Raw genomic sequence first — 27,211 nt, forward strand, 5'->3', positions numbered from 1 at the left:
CTCTCAGACATGTTTGTGTGTTGAGCAGGGAATCCTTTGTTGAATTTATAGCTGTTTTAACTTCAAGGAGAGAGACCTGGAGTTCCTCTCATGCTACAATGCTGCTGATATCACTCCAAGAATCTTCTCGTTGATGTGAGAATTAATCTCTATTTTTTTCCTACCTCCTTCAACTTTCACTTATTTTGCTTGATCACACATTACTTTCCCGCTCCATTTGTCCTCAAGAGAACTCTGTGTTCCTCAGTGTTCCAAAATGACTGTGAGGTAAATGTCTATTTAATAGCCATATTACATTTCTATTGTAGTTTTATTTGTTTTTTAATTTTAAAAGATAATTGAAATTATAGAAACACTTTGATATTCTTTTTTTCCTTTTTTTTTGCCAAGAATTTCAGAATAAAATAAATTGCAGTTTTAGAATAATCTTATTCCATATTTTTGAATGCTAGTTTTATTGACCTCAATTTTTTAAGTCTTATATTTTAAACCACCTACAGTTCTGGGAAGATAATTGAGAATATATTAAAATATAAACCAAACCAAAACAAAACAAAAACCTAAGCTCTGACTAAAAAGGTATGCCAAAAGACTTTGAAGGCTCCCTATATAAAATTGCAAAGTGTTTCAGAACACTTTATTTTTAATTGGCAGTGAGGGTAGGAGGGAGGAAGATCAATTTTCTCATGATTTCTAGTATTTATGTTAGGCAAGGATCAAATAAATTTATAGAAAACTGCCTGCTATTTTATAAATTTAGCTTTCTCTTGCTTTTTCTTCTAAGTGCCATATGCAGAAAATCACACCATAGTATACAGAAAAGGTATAATAGTGAGGTAGGTGTAGTTATTAGTGACATTAAAGATAAAAGGTTCTAGAACATAATGAGGAGAAAATAAACCACTTCTATATCAAGAAGACAACTACCCAGACATGTTAGGGAACCAGGTCTAGGAAGCATTTTTTGTTTTTGTTTTAAAAACCAGTGCAGCTTTCTTTTAGAAAATCCTGGCAAGAAAATTCCATGAACTGGAAGCTGATTATTAGGAACAGAACCAACAGGGATAGGCAAAGGCCATTATAGGAGGGATAGTCTTCAGTCTCTGATGTAGTCAAGATTATTAGTCAGTTTCATCTACCTAGGTCATGATGCTTGCTGGGAACAGTAATTTGCCAATGGAGATATTTAAAGTTACATAAAAACAATGAGAACTAATATTCTTTGAAAAGTATGTGGTCAGTTTTGTGATAAGGCACTTTAGAAACATCATCTTATTTAATCGTCATTATAGCCCTATCAATTAGGCATTATTACTATTCCTATTTTTACAGATAAAAAAAATTGAGGCTTTGGGAAGAGATTAAGGTACCTTCCCCAATATTACATATTAGAGCAGAGACTTAATTCATTTCCTGTTTGTGTGGAGAATACTTGCAGGCGGCCCTTGTGTCTACAGTGTTTACCCAGCAATAACTCACAGATTACAGTCCTAATCTTACCCCCTAAGTTTGCCATGAAATATCTCACTTTATTATTATTTTCACATTGCACTAGTATATTGACAGTCTTTAGAAACAAATTACATCATTCTAATTATAACATTCTGTTTTTAGTGGTGATATTTCCATTTAAAAATTTAGTCGTTCCAAATCATCGAAAATGTTAAATCTTAGAAAATGTAGCATTCCTATGTGTGATGTTAACATTGTTCTCGAATAGCTGTTAGCCAAAGATTTATTTGATGAATCCGATTTTTCCAAAATAGATGATACTGATGATTTTTTGGATAGTGCTTCAGAAGACTATACTGTCAGGCCTGTGTTTTACTCTGAATTGGATGGAAATAGCCCTACATCAGCTGACTCAGGCCATGCTCTGAAATGGTCAACTAATATTATGATTCCATGTCAAAGGTATGACTTTACCAGCACACCTGGAAGAAAAGTTGATTTCAGTGATACCACTGTCCCACTGCAGTATTTTGAACTGTTCTTTATTGAGAAATTAGTTTTAAAAACTACCAGTGAAATGAATGCCCAAGCTGCCTTGTCGGCTTCAAAGCTACATGGTCCAAAAAAATTTTTGTGAATGGATAAATGGAAAGACACCAACGAGGATGAACTGAAAGTATTTTTTGAAGTAATGTTACTGCAAGGTATTGTGCAGAAACCTGAGCTGGAGATGTTTTGGTCAACAAAGCCTCTTTTGGATATACCTTATCTCAGGCAAATTATGACTGGTGAAAGATTTTTACTTTTGTTTCAGTGCCTGCATTTTGTTAACGATTCTTCCATATCCACTGGTCAATCAAAGGCCCAGATTTCACTGCAAATAAAACCTGTGTTTGACTTTCTTGCAAATAACTTTTCAACTGTGTATACTCCAAACAGAAGCATTGCAGTCGAAGAATCACTGATACTGTTCAAGTAGTGGTTAATTTGGAAGCAGTATATCCCATCGAAATGAGCATGATTTGATCTCAAGCTATATGTACTTTGTGAAAGTCAATCTGGTTATGTGTGGAATATTGTTGTTCACACAGGGCCCAGTATGATTTTCAAAGATACAGCTGATGGTCTCAAATTGTCACGCACTGTTCTTACCTTGATCAATGACCTTCTTGGCCAAGGGCATAGTGTCTTCCTTGATAACTTTTATACATCTCTCATGCTTTTCAGAGAATTACATCAAAATAGGACTGATGCAGTTGGAACAGCTCATTTGAACAGAAAACAGATGCCAAATGATCTGAAAAAAAAAAAAAAAAAACTTTGCAAAGGAAACAACTGTAGCCAGATTCTGTGGTGAACTTATGACACTGAAATGGTGTGACAAGAAGGAGGTGATGATTGAAGTAGACAACAAAAATCGAAAGAAAACTAAGAAGCCAGGTGTCATTGTGGATTATAATGAGAATATGAAAGCAGTGGACTTGGCTGATCAGCTGCTCACTTCTTACTCAACCAAGCACAAAAGGCACACATTTTGGTATAAGAAATTCTTTTACCACCTTCTAAACATTACAGTTCTGAACTTCTACATCTTGTTGAAGATGGACAATCTTGAGAACATGATCAGCCATGTAAACTTCAGACTGACAATGGTTAAAAGAATGCTGGAAAAGCATTATAAGCCAGGGCAGCAACGTCGAGGTCATCTGTGCTCTGATGATGTCACATCACTTCACCTGTCTAGAAGACATTTCCTCAAGAACATACCACATCAAGGAAATAGAATCCAACTGATCACTGCAAAATTTGCTGCTCAAACAATGACAAGGATGTCAAGAAGATCCAGAGAGAAATGTGATATTTTTATACAGAATGTGATATTCTGCTTTGTGTGGTTCCATGCTTTGAAATTTACCACACACACACACACACACACACACACACACACACACACACACAAATTATTAAATACTGATGATCATATAAATTTCCATTACATTATGATTAGAGACAAGTTCTGTTTAGAAATAAGTCTAAGTACAGTTTTTATATTTTATTTTCACATTGAAAACCAGTCAGATTTGCTTCAGTTTCAAAGAGCATGTTTATATAAAAATAAATTCATATTGGCAGTGAGCAGCACTTTTTTTTTTCTAAATGAGAAATGAGTTAAACCTATCACTTCAAAGCCAAGATAAACTCAATTACTAGTAGTACTTCTAGAATTATATCATGCCTGATTGTTGTATATTCTTTCTGACTTTTTGTCAAGATTGTATGTTCTTTCAATTGTTGTGGAAGGTGTGTCTGAATTGCACTAGCCAGAGAAAGGACTGATTGATCTCTGAACTTTCTTCCCCCTGCTGCCTAGTTTCCTATGCTCCTATAGGCTCTAACTTTCTTTAGAAGATCGAAGTCAAGATTCCTGAAAATGTGGTTTTTGGAGAACTAAACACAGATTGGTTTGAGATGAGGAGTTGAGATTAGCAGTTGACTCTGAAAGCTCTTGCTGAAATAGACTTTTTATGCCTAATAATTGGTAGGATCTGGAGTCTCCCTACAAAAGGAACCTCTAAGCTTACTTTTGAGAGAAAGAAAGGATACTGGGATTGGAGAGTATTTTCTGATGCCATACCTAAGAGTCTGTTGCTGGTATTCTTGAATTAAAGGGGAACTTCAAAGAAATGGCAGATGTGGCTTTCTAAAAAGATAGACTAAAGAGAAAGCAGAGTTACAAATTAAGGAAATAATTCCAAACAGAAGACACTGGGTTAATAGAAGGCTTAGACAACTAAGCTGTGCAATCAATGTCAGGGAACCAACTCACAGATGGGGACATTGAGAAAAGCTTGACTGTGTCACTGTGGTGAAACCATGAGGCTTTTGATCTGCAGTACTTTATTTCAGAATATTAAAAGTTTGTTTACTTTCTCTTCTTTATGCTTGCAAATAGAGAGTTGGTGCTAACCTGTTAAAGTTATTTGATGGCTAGATTCTCCCAGGTATCTAGGCCTGAGAATTTTTTTCCATGAAAATCTTTGTCATACACACAACTCTAATAAACATATTGTTAATAACTTTTTAATTTCTATATAATATTGAATATATTTTGATGTTTATTTTTTGCATGAATGAAAAAAAAAACATGATGAGTGGTAACAGCAGAGTGTGGAGTCAGACAAACCTGGTTTTGAGTTCTGGCTATGATATTTATGTTTGATTTTTTTATGATTCCTGCAGATAACAGCCTATTGCAAGAGATCCCTGAGTTGGCCATAGAAGAAGACAGGTTTTTCTTGGTGGATTTACAAGTTAGCTTTCCAAGGGAAATGTGGTGAGTCAAATTTTGGTAGTGACTTCTTTTTAGGCCACAATGGAATGAAGAGCAGCTAGTGTGCTATCTTCACTGGAGGCAGCATTGTGAAATAGAAGACATATGAACTTTCATTGGCTGTATATGAATCTGTTTTGCAACTTTCTAGTTGTGTGACTATGGACAAGTTTTCTGGAAGCTGGGATTTCAGTTCCTTTTTCTAAAAAAGAAAAAAAAGATAATAATACAAATAATATTGGCTGATGTAATAATTGACCAAGCTAGCAAATATAAATCACATGAAACATAGCTAGTGCTTTATAGATTATGTTCGTTCTATTTCCTATCATCACCATCAGAGCACAAGTATGTTCCCCCACTCTATACTCATTATTACAGTGGCGTGGGACTGCCACTATGATGTCAAAGCCTTAGATAAGTTATGCTAGAAGATGTAATTATTGCTTCTTCTAACTTTTTTTCCTAGGCTACTTCTTACGTATCTGGGAACCCCCTGGGGCAATCTGACCCAGACCATGAGAGAATAAATGGAGGAGGAATATTAAATGAAAACAAAATATGTGTGTGTGTGTGTGTATATATATAGATATATACGTATATATGTGTGTATATATACATACATATATATATATATATATATGAATACCTGTATTCATAGTATTATTTGAAATATATGACAGGAAGAGGAATTATAATGTATGTTCCTGGATCAAAGATATACTCTGAAAAGCAAGCACAAAGTAAAATAAAACAAACATACACTTTATGTTTAACTTTAGAGTAGAAGATGCTGCTTTATGAAATTATTTTACAGCATATCATATAAATTTTATTCAGGTATTCACTGTTTCAGAGTACAAGTTCCACTGAATTCCCCTGAAAAATAACAAGTAGAGTCAGTCCAGCATTGATTGTCCTCATATAAAAAGAACAAAGGGACTTATGCTTCCTTGGAGTAAGCCTAGTACTGCCAACCAAGCAGAGCCTTTCAATAAAGATTCTGCCCCTGCCCATTTTTATAGACACAGAGCTAAATTCCATTGTTCTCTTTCCCCATATACACGCTGGTGATCTTTCCTGATTTGTTTTCTGAATAGTCACAATTTTTAGTTACTTTTTTGCTCTGCCCCTGTTGGCCTGTGATCCTTGTTTCAAGATTGAGAGATTTGGAAAGGGAGAAAGCAAGAGGAGGGCACTATGCTGAAAATTCAGTGAGTTCCACAGAAGCAGTAATACTAGAATTGCTCCTAGGGAGAGAAGTTGGATAGCTTATGTCAGTGCTTTCAACAGTAACAGAGACAAGGAAGCACGAAGGGAAGGAAATACCCAATGGTTTGCTAGAAAATGTTTAATGACCAGCTCTCGGGGCGGGTTGTAACCTTGATTTGTGGCATCTCCCAGTTACCATGAGGTAAATATTCCCACCATATCCTGTTTCAAGTTACTAATATGATACACTGAAAGCCAAGTTGGAGACTGATGCTCATAATTGACTCTCCTGAGCCAGTACCAGTCAACACATCAATAGCAATGACTTAGGCACTACTGATTGATGGGGGATCTGGTATAGAATTTTAAGAGATAATATGTCTTCTATCTCAGAAATTCTAAATTATTAACTTTTTGACTTATTAATAGTAATCTTGGGTAGAAAATTTTAAATTTCCCAAATCTCATTTCCTTATTCAATAATTCAGTTATTCAACATACATTTACATATATTTTGTATGCTAGGGGCTATTGTTCTAAGCATCATGGATACAGAGGTGCATGAAAGTCCTTACCTTTTTCAGAGTTTATATTTTAGAGATAAGACAGTAAGTAAACAAAATATATAATTTTATGAAGTTCATGAAGAAAACACATAGGGCACTGTAAGTCCAGAAGGAGAGATTTTGTATGCTTTGTACACTGCTCTATTCTCAGGGCTTACAACATTGCAAGAACAAATAGAGCATAAAAGATGGGTCTGCTACTCTCATTGGGCTGTCAAGAGAGGCACTCTGAGGGGCTGCTATGTGATCAGTGAGACTTGAATGATATAAAAGAACAAATGTGGTGGGCACTGTTGGCAGCTGGTTGAAGGCCCCATCTTCAACCCTCTTCTTTTGAATTACTTCCAGGGGGAGTGGCCATGTGTTACAGTTCCAGCCAGAGAAAAAATAAGTGAAAATCTTTTTGATGGGGTTTCTGGAAAAACATTTTTTTCTCAATAAAATCAGGCAGATTTATTTGGTTACTCCTAACCTTCTTTACCTCTTGCAATTCCTTCTTTTTGTTGCCTGGACATGATTGAAAATTAGCAGCTTTTTGAAACTGTAAAGTGATAAGTGTGAAGATAATATTATAGTTCATTAATTTTAACATATAATTAATTAATGTTATCATTAATGCATGTTCTTCATTTTATACTTAATGAGTAATAAAGAATAGTTAAATATTTTGAACTCATAATTTGTACTTTATAATAGGAGTCATGATAATGTGAGTGACTTCAGAGTTGAATAAGAAAAACTATAAGTTTAAAATATTGGGGCTAATGTTATTAGCTATAGGTAAATATTTTTTCAATATTTCACTTATATTTGAAAACAGAAGGTGGGGTCTAGACATTTCAATATGAAAACAAGTTATTGAGGAATCAGTAGGTAGAGCTTTCTAACACAAAAGAACTTGTGTGTGTAATTAAAAAAAGTAAAAGTAGCGAATGCTGAGGCTCTAAGAAACCTAACAAAGAGAGAAAAGAATTTGGGTTTTATGTTTCAATAGGTGAATCACTGCTTCTCAACTTATTTTAAAAAATATTGTCCCATCCCCAAGAGATTTTTAGACATATTTTCCCCTAATAATCTCTCTTCCATTTCATTAAATTTTAGTATTAGATATACTGTATATATATATTTATATTGTCAGATATGATTGATTTTTGAGGACCACAAACCATTGTACTACCTAAGATTTTTTTTTTTGTGCCCCTCCCATTAATCAATTTTCACCCCTTTGGAGATAATATCAGCTCTCACCCTTGCTGTTGAGCACATGAGCTGAACCAGCACAGAACTTGAAAAAATATTTCTTGCATTCTTTGGATTTTAACAAGCAAAATAATTTATTGCATGGGGGTCTTAATAAAGGCAGAGGAGGTTAGTGGAAAACAAATGTATTGTTTGTTCGTTTGTTACTTTTTTTCAGCTACTATGTTTCTTGAGTAATTTTCTTTGGTTAAGCTATGCAAATCAAAATTAATTTTAAACTGTCATAAAAAATAAAAAGCATTTATTTGAGCAAAAAGAGCTACAGCCCAGGAGACAGAGATGCAGGTAGAAATCTAAATTGTGTTACACAGAGACAAAGGGGAAGCTATCTTTTATAGTCAAAGTTCCCACCCAGGTTCTCGATTAGGTCTGTTTATGTAAATAAGATATCCAAATTGTGCAGTTCTGATTGGACAGGGCAGGTCTCAGTCTGTTGGTAAAAGAGGAAGCCAGGGTTTCTTTGCAGTAATTGATTCAGATAGTGAAAACAAGCAACAAGCAGGAAAGAATAGTTTTGGAAGCTGAGAATTCAGTCTGAAGTTCTTTCCAGTATACAGAGTATGAGAGAAGCCCATCAGTAAATGGCCAGTAGGCTCTTATCATTCATAAAATTTGGGCCCTCAGCTAACCACAGAGAGTTTATCTCAGCAGATAAATTTTTTTTCTTAGGGTTCATATAAGTGAATCTTTCTTTTTCGGCTCCACAAGTACATACTTGTGCATGTAAGAATATCTTTCCATTGACTTTGCACATTAATGAAAACATGCCTGGTTATCAAATTCCTGAGTCACAAATGTTTCCACTCTCAAACCGAAACATGTAATTCCATTTTATTCTGACTTTTAATGATATAGACAAATATGAGACCAAAGTGTTATAAGAGGGACATATGAAAGCCTCAAGGTAAAGAATGTTGGAAATAAAGCTCATGAGGCCAGAGCAGACAGAGAAAGACATACTAAGAAAAATGATGTAGATGATAGATGTTTTGTTCATACCCTCTTGAGATTTCATCAAAGTAGAGAAGGAAATGTGAAACAAACAGCAAGCAGAGTCTCCTGTGGTCTAGATAAACAGAAACACAACAACTAGGGTGAGAATTAAGAAATCACCCTGCAATGGTTGGAGGGAGGAGGAGGCGAAGACATAAGGCTGCCTCGTCCCCCGTGTCTGAGTGGGGCAGAGGCTACGGCAGCTGCAGCCAGGTCTGCAAATGGACTTTTGAGGTGATGGACCTGCTTGCTCTGAGCACCAGTGTCAGGTTGGCTGCTAAGGGGATACCTGGGACTTACAGGGGAATACTGAGTTGTTGGAGTGGGGGCCCAAAGCGAGGCTTTCTATTGGACAGAAATGCTGTTGGTATCCATTGCCCCTCTGTTGAGCCTTCTCCCCTTTCAGTGTGCAAAGGCAATGACGCCATAGCTGAGACATCATCAAACTGGATAACAGAGGTTGCTCTGCCCAGAGAATTCCCTGGAATTCCCAGCCCCACCCAAGCCACATTCAGTTGTGTCTTTGGCGAGTCCTATGCCACTTGCTGAGCAGCGCCAAGACTTACATTGGTGCCAGCTGATCTTATTTTCTGATGTGGCCTCTCGAGGCAACTATAAGCACAGCATCTGTAGATTGCTTGCTGAATCTTAACAGGTGCCCCTGGAGGTGCATAGACTGGGGCTAAACTTGTCCTGCAGCTGAACCCCTCTCAGGACTGTGCTGCTGGACACCTAGTATACACAAAGTAACACTATGAAGACTGGGAGACTTAGAGACTTTGCTTAGTACACAGAAACAGATCCAGAAAGGCAGCCAAAATGGGAAGACAAAGAAGCAAGAAACATATGAGAGAACAGAACATGAATCAAAGAAAAATGGAGTCAAACAATCTAACAGATGCAGAGATTTAAAACATTGGTTCTAAGGATGCTCAATGAACTTAAGAGAAGTGTAGATGAACTCAGTGAGAACTTTCACAAAGATATAAAAATATAAAAATGGAAATGAAAATTATAAAAGGGAACCAGTCAGAAAGGAACACATTATCTGAGATCAAGAGTATATTAGAGGGGATCAACAGAGTGGAGGAAGAAGAAGATCAAAACACCAATATAGAGGATGGGGGAGCCAAGACACTCAATCAGAATGTCAAGAAAAAGAATACAAGACTATAATAATAATTTATAGAGCCTATGGGACAAAATTAAGGGTAACAACATCTGTGTCATATGGGTACCTAAAGTGGAAGAAGAAGAAGTTGAACATATATTTGAGAAAATAATGATGGAAAACTTCCCTAACTTGGTGAAAGAAATAAACATATGACCCCAAGAAGCTCAGAGAGTCTCCAAAAAAATGAACCGAAAGAGGTTCACATTGAGACATGTTATAATTAAAATGCCAAAGATTAAATACAAAGAGAGAGAATCTTAAAAAGCAGCAAGAGAAAAGCAATTAGTTAGTTACAAGGGAGATTCTGTAAAACTTGCAGCTGATTTCTCAAAAGAAATTATGGAAGACAGAAGGGCTTGGCACAAAATATTCGATGTGATGAAAACCCAGGATCTATGACCAAGAATACTTTATCCAGCCAAGCTATCATCTAGAGTTAAAGGACAGATAAAGAGCTTCCTAGACAAAAATAAGCTAAAGAAATTTATCAATCCCAAGCCAGTATTACAGGAAATGTTCGAGGGACCTTTTTAAGAAGAAAAAAACAGATATCAAAAACGTGAATAAAAAATGGTAATAACTACATTTCTATCAATGAGTGCCTCAAATGGAAAAGAATTAGGTGCTCCAACCAAAAGATAGAGTGGCTGAATGGATAAGAAAACAAGACCCCTACATATGCTGCCTACAAGAGACTCACTTCAGATTAAAAGACACACACAGACTAAAAGGAAGGGGGTGGAAAAAGATATTGCTTTGATAGACTTAGAGGGTATTGCACTGAATGAAATAAGGCAGATAAAGACAAATATGTGATTTCATGTACATGTGGAATCTAAAAAACAAAATAAACAACAGCGACAAAAAGGGAAACAAACTCAGATACGGAGAAGATTTTGGGGGCTACAAGATATGGGGGGGCGGTTGGAAAGGACAGTGAAAAAGGGAAAGGGGATAAGAAGTACAAATGGATAGTTACTAAACAGTCATGGGGATATAAAGTGTAGATAAGGAAAACAGTCAACAATGTTGTAAATAACATGTAAGGGGCAGAGGGTACTTGATTAGTGGGTGATCACTTTGTGAGTTATATGGATCTTTAATCATTATGCTGTATGACTGAAACTAATATATTATTGTATGTCAACTATAATTGAAACAAAAAACCTCATTGAATCATACAATGTAAATATGAGCAACAAATTATCTACTATACTTCAATAAAGCTGAAGAAAAAAAAAACTGATGAATGAAAAAAAAAGAGAGAGAAAGTGTGACCACTAAGAGGTGTGGTCAAAGAGATAGTAAAAGGCCTACTCTCGAAAGAGTCCTGTCAGCCAGTGTGAGGAGTTTGTATTTCATTTTGAGTGAGATGAGAACCGTTGGAAGGTTTTGAGCAAGGGAGTGATGTATTCTGATTTACACTGTAAGGAGATCACACTGTTGGGCGTAGCACTTTCAGGGGAGAGTGAAACAGAGGCCTGTTCAACTACTGGCTCTCAGGTAGTTCAAGGACAAAAGTGATGTCTAAGGCAGATATACAAAGGAGATCGTAAGGAGATATGTATAAGTTCTCCCAGATCAGTTGCTCTTTTTACAGTGATTTTTAAATTGCGAGGACTGAAGCCAATGTTGAAACCATTGTCCCATCAGCTTTAAGGCCCAAGATAGTGAAGGCAGAAAGGGTTCTGGGCTTGAGGGCCTTCAGCTGCTTCTCCATGGCTAGAATGAAAAAGTGTGTGTGTGTGTGTGTGTGTGTGTGTGTGTGTGTGTACTTAGAGCCTGGGAGTTCAGTTATCTCCTTCCCTATAGTATTTATTGGCCTTCTCTCTTCAATTCCCTCTAAGGGTCTTTCTTGGATTAAGTATCCAGCAGATACTGAAGGATTCTGACTCTAGGTTACTTTCTGCCTATTTCTCTCCTACTCATGCAGAGTATGAGAGAGGGGTTTCCAGAACAGAGTTTTTTGGTTTTCTCATGTTTAAATACCATCAGCCTAATCACTCCACAAGTCTGATTAGATGATAAGTTATACATTTTTTTTGACTTTCCCATTGGTCACAGCTCTTATTCCTGTCCTTTTTTTAAGAATTGTTAATATCTATTATATATATAATATATTATATAATATATATTATAATATTATATATTATATATGTAAAATTATATATATATATATATATATATATATATATATATATATATATATATATTTTGGTTGCCGTAACCTCCACATAAAATCTTGCCTTCCACACAAGTCGAACTTTAGCTTATTTAGAAATTCCAATTCTTGCTAAAAGACAATGCTGTGAGCTTTGAGATGGTTTGAAGAGTGCAGGGTAATTTTGCCATAGCCTACTTATCAGTCTGTTTTTGAGTCCATGGGAAATCTCAGTCTCTTTTCTTCCTGTTTAACCTTAACAGTGTTCTTGCTAAACCAGACCCATTTTGATCTTTCTCATTACTTTAGGCTAGTCCGAAGCAACAGAAGGACTTGCTGAAATTATACATTGTTCCTAAGGCATAGGGCTTTGCAAGAACAGTTACAATAATTGGCCAAGTCTGAAGAAGAAGGTCTTTGTATATCTTGAGTGCTCAGAAAAAGCTGTGTGTGCCTGGGGTTTCTAAGACATTCATTTATCAATTATTTATCGGGCATCAGCAATGTACTAGGTACTGAACTTAGAACTTGCATTATATAGTAAATTAAAATATAGTTTTATTTATTTATTTACTTATATTTGTTTGTTTGATACATTATATGTATCAAACAAACAAACAAATACATTATATGAAGTAAGTTAGCAAGCTACGTAACTTATTACCATATTTTATGGAAGAATAGTGACAGGATTTGAAGGAAGAGAAACATGACCCCTAAAGAGAAATGTATGTTCTTTGAATCATGGTCAAATTTGAAATGAGGTTCATGTACACTAATGACATTTGCATACACCGTTCAAGTTTGTATCAGTTTTGAGAAAAAAAAAAGACTATGAGTTTAAGTATATATTATGGAATGATTTTCTTTATGACAGAAAGGGAAAAAAATGATGTTTTCATTAAGCATAAAAACTGACCTTTTTACTTCAGTATACCTAGCACTGCCTTTGGTCTACTATGGGATTCAAGTCTCTAGGTTGCTCCCTGTTGATAGATAACATAGGCAACTGAATTAAGAAAGTCTGAATGTCTGTTGTGAGACTATGAGAAAGGAGATTCAATGTGGCCTTGAGCTCTGTATTATTTATTTGTTTGTTTATTTATTTGTTTGTTTATGGTTTTCTCCAAGCTTATATTTTTATTTTTTTAAACATTTTATTATTTTTTTTTTATTTTCCCCCTTACCCCTCCTCTCTGGTAAACACTAGTCCATTGTCCATGTCCATGAGACTGTTTGTTCTGTTCATTTGTTATTTTTAGGTTTATATTCCACATATAAGTGATATTATTTGATTTTCAACCTTCTCTGTCTGACTTATTTCTCTTAGCATGATTATTTCAAGGTCCATCTATGTTTTGCAAATGGCAGTATTTCATCTCTTCTTATGGCTGAGTAATATTCCATTGTATATATATACCACAGCTTCTTTAGCCAATCATCTATCATAGAACACTTAGGTCGTTTCCATGTTCTGGCCTCTGTGAATAATGCTGCTGTGAACATTAATGTGCAACTAACTTTTGGGATATGGGTTTCCAAGTCTTTGGGGGTAAATATCCAGTAGAAAGATTGCTGGATCATATGGTAGATCAATATGGAAGTTCTTTTGAGGAACTTCCATATTGTTTTCCATAGTGGTTGTACCAATTTGCAGTCCCACTAGCAGTGTATGAGGGTTCCCATTTCCCACATCCTCCCTAACATTTGTTATTACTTGTCCTGTTGATTATAGCCATTCTAACAGGTGTGAAACGGTATCTCAATGTGGTTTTGATTTGCATTTCCCTAATAGCTAGCATTGTTGAGCATCTTTTCATATATTTGTCGGCCATTTGTATGTTCTCCAGGGAGAAGTGTCTGTTCAGTCCTCAGCCCATTTTCTGACTGGATCATTTGGTTTTTTTTGTTATCGAGTTGTATGAATTTTTTGTATATTTTGGATATTAGGCCCTTATCGAAGGCGTTGCTTGCAAATATATTTTCCCATTCAGATGGTTGTCTATCTTTTAGAGGGCTTCTTTTTCTTGGCAGAAGATCTTTAGTTTTATGTAGTCCCATTTGTTTATTTTTGCTTTTACTTCCCTTGCCTTTGAGGTCAAAGTCATAAAATCCACTTTAAGTCCAAGGTCCTTGAGTTTAGTTCCTATGTTTTCTTCTATGCATTTTATTGATTCCAGTCTTATATTCAGGTCCTTAATGTATTTTGAGTTAATTTTGGTGTGTGGTGATAACAACAGTCTAGTTTCATCCTTTTGTAGGTGGCTTTCCAGTTTTCCCAGTATCATTTATTGAAGAGGCCTTTCTTTCTTCGCTGTATGTTTTTGACTTTTTTGACAAAAAATATTTATCCATATAAATATGGGTTTACTTCTGGACTATCAATTCTGTTCCACTGGTCCGTGTGTTTGTTTTTCTGCCAATACCATGCTGTTTTGATTACTGTCACTTTCTAGTATAATTTGAAGTCAGGCAGAGTGATGCCTCCAGCTTCGTTCTGTATTCCTCAAGATGGTTTTGACAATTCTGGGTCTTTTTCGTTTCCATACAAATCTGATGATTTTTTTTTGTCTTATTTCTTTAAAAAATGCTGATGGGATTAAATCCGTTTAATGCTTTAGGTAATAAAGTCATTTTAACTATGCTGATTATTCCAATCCAAGAACATGGAATATCTTTCCATTTCTTTGTATCTTCTTCAATTTCTTTTGATAAGGTCTTGTAGTTTTTATTATATAGGTGCTTCACATGTTTAGTTAGATTAATTCCTAGGCATTTTATTCTTTCTGTTGCAATTGCGAAAAAAAAAATTATTTTTTCCACTTCTTATTCTGGCACTTCATTATGAGAGTATAGGAACGCTATGGATTTTTGAACCTTAATTTTGTATCTAGAAATTTTACTGTACTTTCTTATTGTTTCTAGTAGTGTTCTTGTGGAATCTTTAGGATTTTCTATATAGAGAATCATGTCATCCACAAATAGTGACTGTTGAATTATTTGTTTCCCGTTTGGATGCCTTTTGTATCCTTCTCTTGCTTGATTGCACTTGCTAGGACCTCCAATGTCATATTGAATAACTGTGGTGATAGTGGACAGCCTTGCTTTGTTCTTGATCTTAGAGGGAAGTTTTTTAGTTTTTCACCATTAAGTTTAATGTTGGCTGAGGACTTGTCATATATGGCCTTTATTATATTAAGGTATTTTCCTTCTACACCAATTTTGTTAAGCGTTTTGATCATAAGTGGGTGCCGAATCTTGTCAAAGGCTTTTCTATATCTACTAATATAATCATATTATTCATATTTTAAAATTCTTTTATGTGGTGTATCAAATAATCAATTTGCATATGTTGAACCATTCCTGTGTCTCTGGGATGAAGTCCACTTGATCATGGTGTATAATCTTTTTAATAATGTTGCTGTATTTGGTTTATAGTTTTTGTGCGTGTGTGTGTGTGTGTGTTACCTTTGGTATCAGGGTGGTATTGGCCTTATTAAATGAGGTGGGAAGTATTGCCTCCTCTTTATTTGTTTGTTTGTTTGTTTGTTTGTTTATTCTGGAAGAGTTTGAGGAGAATAGGTATTAAATGTTCTTTGAATGTTTGGTAGAATTCACTGGTAAAGCCATCTGGTCCTGGACTTTAACTTTTTGGTAGGTTTTTGATGATTGTTTCCATTTTCGTACTGCTAATTGATCTATTTAGATTTTCCAATTCTTCCTGATTTGGTCTAGGAAGTTTGTATTTTTCTAAGTACTGGTCCACTTCTTCTATGTTATTAAATTTGGTGTTTTATACTTTTTTATATTATTCTTGTATGATCCTTTGTATTTCTGCAGTGTCTGTTGTAATTTTCCATCTTTCATTTCTGATATTGTTTGTTTGTATCTTTTCTCTTATTTCTTTAGTGGGTCTAGCAATGGGTTTGTCAAATTTATTAACCTTTTCAAAGAACCAGCCCTTTGTTGCATTTATTTTTTCTATTGTTGTTTTGTTGTTGGTTTTCAATTTCATTTATTTCTGCTCTAATTTTGATCATTTCTTTACTTCTACTGACTCTATTAGGCTTCATTTGTTCTTTCTCCTCTAGTTTTTTTTTTTAAGATAAAGGATTAGGTTGTTTATTCGAGCTCATTCTTTTTTTGGAGGTAGGCTTGTAATGACATAAATTTTACTCTTATGACCGCTTTTGCCGTGTCCCAAAATTTGGAGTGTTGTACTGTCATTATCATTAATTTCTATGTATCTCTTGATCTCTCTTTTTATTTCTTCTGTAACCCAGTTATTCTTTAGTAGTATTTTGTTATTCTCTATGTATTTGTGGTTCTTCCTGATTTCTTTCTGGAATTGGTCTCTGGTTTCAAAGCATTATGATCAGAGATTATGGTTGGTATGATTTCAACCCTCTTATATTTGCTATCTCTGTGTCCTAGTATGTGGTCAATCCTTGAGAATGTTCAATGTGCACTAGAGAAGAATGTATAAGCAGCTGTTTTTGGATGAAAGGCTCTGTAAATGTCAATTGTGTCTAGTTGGTCTAATGTGTCATTTAAAGATATTATTTCCTTATTGATTTTCTGTTTGGATGATCTGTCCATATCTGACAGTGGGGTATTTAGGTCCCCTATTATAATAGTGTTTTGGTCTGTTTCTCCCTTTAGTCCTGTTAGTTATTGCTTTATATATTTTGGGCTCCCTGCTTGGGAGCATAGATATTAATAAGTGTAATGTCTTCTTGGTGCATGATTCCCTTTATCATTATGAAGTGTCCCTCAGCATCTTTCTTTACCTTTTTTATTTTGAAACCTGTTTTGTCTGATATTAATGTTTACTCCCACTTTTTTCTGAATGCCATTTGCTTGAAATATCATTTTCAACCCTTTTACTTTGAGTACATATTTGTCTTTGGAACTGAGATGTGTTTCCTGGAGTCAGCCTATGGTTGGGTTTTGTTTTTTGATCCAATATGCACGCTGTACCTTTTTTTAGTGAATTCGGTCCATTTACATTTAGAGTGATTATTGAAATATGAGGTCTTCTTTAGTCATTTTATCTTTTGCTTTTTGATAGCTTGGTGTCTTCTTTGCTTCCTTGTCCTTGTGTTTCTCTTTTCTTTATTTTGGTTGGCTTTTGTGGGTTTTCCCTCTGGTTCTTCTTCTTTTATGTTAAATGGTTCAGTTATTCTGTGTGTGGTTACCATCACAAATATATAAAGGCTAGTCATACACACACACACACACACACACACACACACACAAGCACACGCACACACAGTCATTTATTTTCTTCTGCACACGCCTTATCTCCATTCCCCTTTGTGAATGTGGATCTTTGAATCCTCCTCTTTTCAATCACTGTTGTCTCAATTTGCCTCGATGTATGCTGGCCATTCATTACTATCTTGCTATAGCAAATATATTCTTATTTTAAGCTTATAATGCTCTGTTCCTAGTTAGGGTTGCACTCCTCTGCTTTTATCAGCCTGCTAGTCACCTTAGTATTAATTATTGTTATTATTATTATTTTGTCATTTTGTTTCAGGTGAGCTGACCCCTTTCAGTATTTCCTGTAGGGCAGGCCTTGTAATGGAGAATTCCCTCAATTTTTGTAAGTCTTGAAAGGTCTTTATTTCTCCTTCATATCTAAAGGAGAGCTTAGCTGGATACATTATTCTTGGCTGGTAATTCCTTTCATTCAATACTTTGAATATTTGACTCCACTCCTTTCTGGCTTGTAAGATTTGTGCTGAGAAGTCTGGCGATAATCTAATGAATTTTCCTTTATAAGTTACCAACTTCTTTTCCCTGGCTACCCTGAGAATTCTGTCTTTGTCATTGATTTTAGATAATTTTAGTACAGTGTGTCTTGGTGAAGGACTTTTTGGGTTGAGATAATTGGGTGTTCTAAACTCCAGCTCATCCTTAGATTTGGGAAATTCTCATTGACTATTTGTCTGAAAATGCTTTCTAATCCTTGCTCCTTTTCTTTCCCTTTGAGAATTCTCATTATTTTTATGTTTCTCCTGATGGTATCAGCTAGTTCTCTTTCATTATTTTTCATTTTTTGGTTTCTCTCTTCTTTCTTCTGATTTATTTCTAGATTTCTATCTTTGATATCACTGATCCTTTCCTCCATTTGGTCAACTCTATTTCCCAAGCTTGGAATTTCATTTTTCAATTCTTGCAGTGTGTTCTTTATTTCCAGAAGGTCTATTCAATCCTTTTTGAGGGTTTCATTCTTCTTGCTAAAGAACTCACTTTGCTCATCTAGTTATTTCAGTTTCTGAAATTGTTGATATGATTCTTTTTGGATCTCATTTAGTTATTTTAGAAGTACAATCCTGAATTCTTTGTCATTTAATTTACATATTTCTATGTCTGTAAGCTTATTTTCTGGAGATTTCTCTCATTCTTTATGAGATGCTTTGTCACCTTGGTTGTTCATGGTGTTTAATGGACTATTTCTCTGCCTGGGCATTAATTTAAGTGTGTCTTGCTTCCCTCCCCCCTCCCAGAAAGAAGATTTATTATATAAGGGTCCCTACTAGTCTGTTGGAAAGAAGGTGTTTTTCTTTTGGTTTCCAGTAGGTGGCATCTAAGCCTCTTGGATCTGCTTTATATAAAGTCTTAATAATATCTTTTTTTTTTTCTTATAGATGTTTAATCACGCTTGGTACCCTCAGTCTCATTCCTGTCAATTTTAGTGACAGTTTCGGTAGCGTTTGCTCAGATTCCCCTGGGGCTCCGTGGTGTTCAGTCTTGGAGGGTATGAGGGGAGGGGCCCTCTGGGATGGTGGATGAGGCCTATGGCTCAGCTTTGGTATGCAACTTTGGCTGGTAAAAATTAACTGTTGTTTTTCTGCCATCCCCATTTTTCTGTCATCTACATTTCTCTGCCTTCTGCCATAATGACTGGGAGCTGCCACCAGCCATGGGGAGCTCACAACTTTCCCAGGCAGTGTTGTTCAGGGAGCTCTAGCTGTGAGAGGCAGCTTCTTTGTTTCTCCCAGTCCACTAACTGACACCTGGGGTTCTAACCTGTGGTAGTTCTTTTGTGCAGATCCCCTGCTCAGATGTACTGGTGTGCAGTTTGGGTGTTTTCGTTGAGTTTTAGATGTTCAGCTTATCGTTGTTTCAAGGGGAGAGATCCTGGAACATCTCTCACTTTGCCATGTTTAATCCAGTCTTAGTTTGTATTTTATTTTAAAATCTTGTCTATGTTGTAGAAATTTCATGAGACTTTTAAAATTAATGGCATGATGCTATGGAAAGATATTTTAAATCAATTATTTCTAATTTGTTGAGTGCTTCTTTGTTTTCAAACCCTGTACTGAAATCAGGAAAATATCTGATTATAAATATGAGTTACAGTGATGTAACGGTGCCAGCTTGTCTTGGCTTACAAGAGCTGATTTTCCATATCTCTTCCCCACTCTGTGTTCCGTGAATGGAATCAACCATGATAGGAGTATTTATATCATGGAATCAGAACATGCCACATACCAGGACTCTCTATTTTTTTATTTACAGAGAACTGTTTCACTTGAATATAGGCCATATTTTCCCTATTCCACAGCTGAAACTAAGGCTCAGAAAAGTAACTCCCTAAATAGATTTTAACTTTGAAAACTACATGAGTTTTTAGGTAATAAGGCATTAAAATAATATGAGAATCTCTTATTTGTCTACTCAAATGGTAAATTCCAGTTGCATTTAGGTTTCCTTTATAGAAGGTTCGATATCCTGTGAACTGCATATTTTTTCTTCTTTTTCTGTTTTCACTGTGTACAGCAGGTTATAATGAGAACATCTTGTTGTTCTTCTGTTTCTCTAAAATGAATTATAAGACAATCTTTAAGACCTGGATTTTGGTGTATATTAGAATGTAATTTTTAAATCATACTTGGTTTTCTAACAAATATATTATTTGTAAAAAGTTCTCAACATTTGATTGATCACTATTTAATTTCTAATAAGTTCTATGATCCTGAACAAGTTTCTCAGCTGTCTTTTAGAGGAGATGCCACCAATGACCACTAAGGTCATTGTCATTCACACTAGCATCAAGATTCTTATGCTTCTAACAATTAGAGTATGTCCTGTTGTTAAAATATTAATGTGAAATATAAGTCCTAAATAAAACAATTTTATACTACTTTTATTGAAGATATACCTTCAAGAGTAAAGTTTGTTATTTTGTTGTGAAATAAAGTTTTTATTTTGTTTCAAAAGTTTCAGGATCTGAAGCTGAGGGAATTCTACTGTGAGGGAAACCCACTGTTCCTGAAGCAGCCTGTTAGTGCCGTAAAACAAGAGGAGGTCTGGAATCTACAGGTGAAGCCTTATATCATTCACATAAGTCTTTACAGTCATGATTTAAGTTTTAAAGGTTTCTTTTAAAGCATTCCAGCCAAGCCAGCAAATGACTAATGTAACCCCAGTCCATTGGCAATGTGGATCCTAGACATAATCTTTTTGACTTGCTTGCAGAATTCAGTATAATCCTATCTCATTTCCAGAATGACTAAATTCAAAGAAATGGAAACATTTTCTTGGAAAAAAAGAAAAGAGAGAAATTTGTTTACACCTTGCCATGCACACACACACACACATGCACACGCACACGTATGTGTGCGTGTGCGTGTGTGTGTGTGTGTTTCTGTGTGTGTGTGTAAAATCTAAAAATGTATTTGATTTGTTCTTACTGGGATTTTTACCTCTTCTATCCCTTTTTACTTGACCTCATTTCCTAGTGGATGAATGAATATGATCCAGAAATCATGTTCACTTTAGTTAAGAAAGTTAGTGATATTAAAAGAAGGAATAGGAAAGCATATTAGTGGACTCTCTTTGTTTGCCCTTTGGTGTTAGATGAGTTAAAGTTCACAGATATTCCCACATTTGAGTATGTCTCGATTATGAATTTGAACTTCTCATGTCCTTTTAAGTCTTTATATAACTGAACAAGGAGGATTGTCTTAAGATTTTCAAGAATTGTGTAGGATTAAAGTTTCCTGGATGCAGGAAACAACCAATTTTGTTCAATGGTTAAGTTTTTTTTAAAATAATATTTTCCTTTGTTACATAAATAATATATGTTTAATACAGAAAACGAGAACATACAGATGAGCAAGGAAGAAAATAAAAATTAGTTTTAATGCCATACTAATTAAAAGAAAATTTTATTACAAAAATAATTCAAGCTCTTTTAGAGAAATTATAGGAAAAAAACAATAGAAGTTGATAAAAATAATCAGAAATCCACTATGCAGAAATATTACCACTATTCTCTGACATTTATTTTGCTAGAACTTTCCATGAATCCAGAAGTTTTTTTTTATTAAAGATGAGTTCAAACTCCGCATGCTGGTTACTTGTTTTTCACCTCGAAATATTGTAAATACCTTTCTAATCAATAAAAAATAAATCTATGATCTCTTTTATTGATATATACAACATTTTTAAATATATGATTATAGCATAGTGTTTTTACCTACTTCCCCACTATTAGCTGTTTAGATTATTAATTATTTTCTGGCTTTCTAGCCTTTATAAACAATGACTATCCTCAGCAAATTTCTCATGTCCATATTATCCCTATGAGTGAAATTGCTTGGTCAAAGAATTGTCATCTTTTAAAGTTTGATTAACTCATTTCAAATTCCCTTTGATAGAATCATCTGTATTTCCATGAACAGTATTATTTTCTATTTTTGTGTGAAAAAATCTATTAGAAATTTAATTGTAAATGGTTTTAAAAATTACAGTATTTAATTTGTTTAAGTCCTTATAACCAATTTGTTCTCCTTGAATTAAGCATTTCAGATAATATCAACAATAACAATAATAAAAACTAACACATGTAAAACTTAATATGAGCAAGACATCATTCTAAGCACTTAACAAAAATGAGTTAATTTAATCCTCCAATAACCTTTAAAAGGTAGGTACCATCATTGTCCCCCTTTTATAGATAAACTGAGTCCCAGAGTGTTTAAATAAGTTGTGTAGTTTCATAGAGCTGGTAAATGTTAGGATGATGAAGCCAACCTCAGCAACTGGATTCCAGACTCTATGTTGTAATAGTGCTTCAAAAAGGGGCTACCTGAGGTGAGGGAAAAGGAAATAGGGGTAATCCCTGGTTGGAGGTGGTCCTGATTTGTGGATGGAGCTGGATTAGCAGCAGTTAACCCAGTGTGTTGGTGGTCTTATAAGGGTGCACTCCATGGCAAGAATGATTTGGGTACTTTTTAAAAGTAACTCTATGAATTTTTCTTAGAAAGGTGACAAATTCATTGTATATTTCATATTTGTACTTAAATTAAAAATCATTTCTGTCGGTTAACATTACTGATTAAACTACTTGAACTGTTAAAGAATTATAGGACTCTGATTCAGGCTATGTATTGGTTAAGAATTTTAAACATTTTTTTTCACCTCAGATGTTTGTGAACTAATTTAATGTTGATAACTATATTATAACAAAATATCAGCCAGAATATACTACATCAGTAAATGCCAGACTAAGTTTTACTCATGCTATCTAATTTAATTCTTTGAACTGTGATAATATTGGAAGAATATCCCTGTTTTATAGGTGAATTATTCAAGATCAGAGAAGTTAAGGACTTGTCCAAATGGAGTCACAGAGCTAGTACGTCATAGAACCTGAATTTGCTCCTATTTATTGATACGACCATGAAAGAGAATCTTTGCTCTTGATGCTATGTTTTAGTGTCTATCATATACTGAATGGCAACTGATTATACTATAGTTCCAAAATTAATTATTCCTTCTAAGGATTCATATTTGTTTTTAAATATTATGTATTTTATATTTACATAAATATAATTTGTATGTAGATAGTTTTATAATTCAAATTAAATCATTATATGTAAGGAAAAATAAAAGAATACACCTGAAACTAATTTTAATCTGATAGCTTAAACATAGTTATATATAGTTACCTACATATAGTTAACTAAAAAATATTCTAACAAAAGAACATACAAAATATTCTAGAGGAATGATTTATTTGTCCATAAAAGATATATTTTGACTTTAAAATAGCATTGGTATTAGGCAACCATTAAGTTGTATATTCACAAAAACTGCATTGCACATATCTTTAAGAGGTACCTTAAAAAATACTATTGGTCATGCCAATTGAATCTTATATATACTCACGTTTTCAAATAATAACTTTATATTTCAATGGTATATGTTATTCTTCCAAAGCAACACATTGACAGCAACTAGGAGAATATAAATAATGAGTACTATAAGAGTTGTCAAGAGACATACTAAGTGCAACAAATATGTTTGGTTCCAAAAATTATAAATGAAAAATGTGAACTGTGTGAATTGTGGCCTATTTATAGGTCCCATGTATTTCAGCAAATTCTGATATTTGGGTGCGTGAATCGTTGTCTATTAGTTTTCTGCAGCTTTATAGTGAGACCTACACTTTGAATTCTTGTAGCTAAAAACATACCTCATTCAGAATCACAAGCTGTGTTCTGTGTAAATAGGTAAAGAAAGGGTAATAATAGACATCTAATTTAGTAGTTAATATTAGTGCGAAAGGGTAATTTTTTCAGAGAGGATGACCTCAGTTATGTCATTTTTTTCTAGAAAAAACAATGTAATCAACCACCCAGGAGAATGAGCTTAAATGAGTAGAAAGTTATGCTGTTGAAGGATCAGACATTTAAGGAACCCATGCTCAGGGCATTTGCTGTATAAAGGCAGCTTTTCTAGATGCTTGTTAAATGGAAGGGACAGAGTAATAAGAAATAGGAGACATGATTTTTGTTGTTACTTTTGTTGGGTGAATGAGTGAAAGATAATTTACGTACATATATAGGTATTCCCAAAGATTCCTATCAGAGATTGATGTAAACTACTTTAATACCACTGATAAATCTTTTACTTCGACCAGAAAAGGTTTCACATACTTATTTACATTTAAAATTCATCCACTGTTTATGTAACATTTATACAGGGCTTCCAGCTACTGGCATAAACAATGGGGGCCATTGATGGAGTAAATTAAATGTTCATTTTGTTTGCTTGGTTAGTGAAGATTTTATTTTAAGTATTACATAATTAGAGTTTACTTTAAGATAACGATGTTCTTGATGGTAATGGTGAAAGTCAGCTTGTATTTCCTCACCACCCCTTTTATTATTTAATATTATTATTACCTAAAGTGAAGTTTCTGGAATGTCTATGTGGATAGGTTTAATACTAGTTTAATTCAGAGATGTGGTTAATAGAAATTAGTACTCTTTACCAACATGGCTCTATTGAGGTACGTAATACAGTAGCTAACTAAGACTAATACTTTTCAAACTTTAATATGCAAAAGGATTATGTGGGGGAACCTTATTAATTGCAGATTCTGATTCAGTAGGTTTGGAATGCAGATGAGATTCTGAATTTTTAATAAGCTTCCAGGTGATACAAATTCTACTGGTCCATGATCTACAATTTTAGCAGTAAGGATTTAGACATTAGTAAATATAATAGTCGGTTTCCCAGTTCAGTCTGAATATTTGTACAGTTTTTGCTTGTTGTAATGAGAGGTACAAAATTTGAACTAAACTTTATCTAATAATGTAAACTTATTATAACTTGGATTCCTGTATGTAAGAGACAGAAATATTACAATGGAAGTAAGTTGCTTTTCTTACATTGTCAAAAACTAAACTTATTTACAATACTAGTCATTGACAATATAATTCATTTTATATACTATAAAAAAATAACAGAAACTGTGAGGAATAAGCCAAAAATACAAATCAGTGAAATGCAAATTAATGTAATACAAAACAGCTATTTTGCAAATTATCTGAGGAACTATATATTTTTTTGAATCTAGGAAATAACATCAAGATTTATAATGAATCAGCTAGCAGAAAAGAATCCTTTCCTAATGCAAGCCATAGCATGGTATCCACAAGTCAGGAACATAATCTCTCGGGGAAGAAAATGTACAATGTGTGGAAAGTCCTTTTTAACCACATGGTTGGAATGTGTTGAATTTGTTCCACCATCAAAGGTAAATGGTGCTTTTTGTGTGAATATGAGCATAAGACCTACTCTTATCTTTATCTAAATCAACCAATGCTATCTAGATTTGTATCTAAGAATTGACTTCTATGATAGTATAATGTGTTCCCAGCTTTACTGAGATATAATTGACACATAACATTATGTAGATTTAAGTGTACAATGTATTGAATGAATACATTTATAAACTGCAAAATGATTACCACCATAGTATTAGCTTCCACCTCCTTCCCATCACAGAGTTATTATTGGTGTGCGTGTGTGTGTGTGTGTATGGCGTGAACACTTAAGATCTATTAGCGACATTCAGTATTATTAGTTATAACCACAATACTGTACATTAGATGCCAAAACTTGTTAATTTTATAACTGGAAGCTTATAATTTTTGACCAGTATTTTTCCATTTCCCCCACCCCAACTCATGGTAAGCACTACTTTACTGTTTCTCTGCATTCATCTTTTCAGATTCCACATATAAATGAGATCATACAGCATTTGTTTTTCTCTATCTGACTTATTTCACATAGTATAATGCCCTCAAGGTCCATCTAAGTTGTTGTGAATAGCAGTATTTCATTCTTTCTCATGACTGAATAATATTCCATGGTATAAATAACACATAGTTTTTATCTATTCATTCATTGACAAGACACTTAGGCTGTTTCTGTATCTTGGCTATTGTGTTGAATGCTGCAGTGAACACAAGAGTGCAATAATTCTATGGGATCCTGATTTCAATGTCCTTGGATATATGCTCAGAAGTGGGATTGCTGGATAATATTTTTAGTTTTATTTTTAATTTTTTGAGGAACCTGCAATCTGTTTTCAATAGTACTACTCCATTATGGTCTCAAAGATGAGTTAATTAAAGGCTCCAACTTGAGAGATTCAAAGCTGAGGAGGAAAAACTGGACTGGAAAATTGGGGGAGGAAGATGATATCCTTCTGTGTTATTCACAGGGAGGATTGAAAGCAGGTTGTATTGATCAGAAGGCTAACTAGCTAGCAAGTCTTGACTAATCTCCACAAAATGTAGATGGTAAAACGTAGAAAGTAATAGGTTATTCCTTGGAGGGCGAGGAAGGCTTGAGGAAAGATTTTGAGGATGGGTAAACATTTGCATGATTGTAGGCTGTGGAAGGAGCTAGTAGAAGATAGAATTTAAAATTAGTCTATGTTGTATGCCAATTCAGGAAGAGTTTAATGTTTTGATTATGCGCTACCTATTTTAAGGAATTAAAAAGACTGGAATTTGTTTACTGCATGATGAGCCTGATCTGTTCTATTACTTTAAAGGACTGAAAAAGTAAAAAAGAGAGGTACAAAAGTTTTTAAACAATTATAAAATGGATAATGATAGTGCTTTCCACTTCCAAAATTACTTTTACATATATTTTACCTTCCATACCTTAAATAGGTACTTACTATATGCAAGGTACTATGCTAGGCTCTTGGGGTCCAAAGATGAATAAGACACAGTCCATGCCATTGGGGAAATCATAGACTGTTTATTAAAATACAATATTATAAGATTATAGTAAGGCATTATATACCCATGCTATAGAGTCATAGACAGAGCAAATGGATACTTAGGAGGTGTTTTAGTCTACTCAGACTGCTAAAATGAAATACAACAGACTGGGTGGCTTATAAACAACAGATATTTATTTATATAGTTCTGGAGACTGGAAGTCTAAGATCACGGTGCCAGCATGGTTGGGTGGGGGGGCCTCTTTTGAGTCATGGACTTCTTGTATCCTCACATGGCTGAAAATGATAAGGAACACTGTGGGCCACTTTTATAAGGACACTATTCTCAATCATGAGGGCCTTACTCTCATGACCTAATAACCCCCCAAGGCCCACCCCATAATACCATCATGTTAGTCATAAGGATTACAACATACAAATTTTGGGAGGACACAAGGATTAAGGGTATAGCAGGAAACTTGGGGAAACTTTCCTGAGGAGGCGACCTTTGAGTACA

General features: G+C 34.5%; 1 protein-coding gene across 1 annotated transcript in view; it reads left to right on the forward strand.

The window, feature by feature from the left end:
- The window catches only part of LRRC69 (leucine rich repeat containing 69), a 94,648-nt gene that overhangs the window by 56,350 nt on the left and 11,087 nt on the right, over nucleotides 1-27,211 (forward strand). Inside the window, exons 6-7 of the mRNA XM_016147813.2 lie at nucleotides 20,382-20,483; nucleotides 25,033-25,212. Of these exons, the coding sequence (XP_016003299.1) occupies nucleotides 20,382-20,483; nucleotides 25,033-25,212 (282 nt within the window). The remainder of the gene's footprint in view (nucleotides 1-20,381; nucleotides 20,484-25,032; nucleotides 25,213-27,211) is intronic.

Source organism: Rousettus aegyptiacus, unplaced genomic scaffold, assembly GCF_014176215.1.
Source record: "Rousettus aegyptiacus isolate mRouAeg1 unplaced genomic scaffold, mRouAeg1.p scaffold_m13_p_15, whole genome shotgun sequence".
NCBI classification, from domain to species: domain Eukaryota; kingdom Metazoa; phylum Chordata; class Mammalia; order Chiroptera; family Pteropodidae; genus Rousettus; species Rousettus aegyptiacus.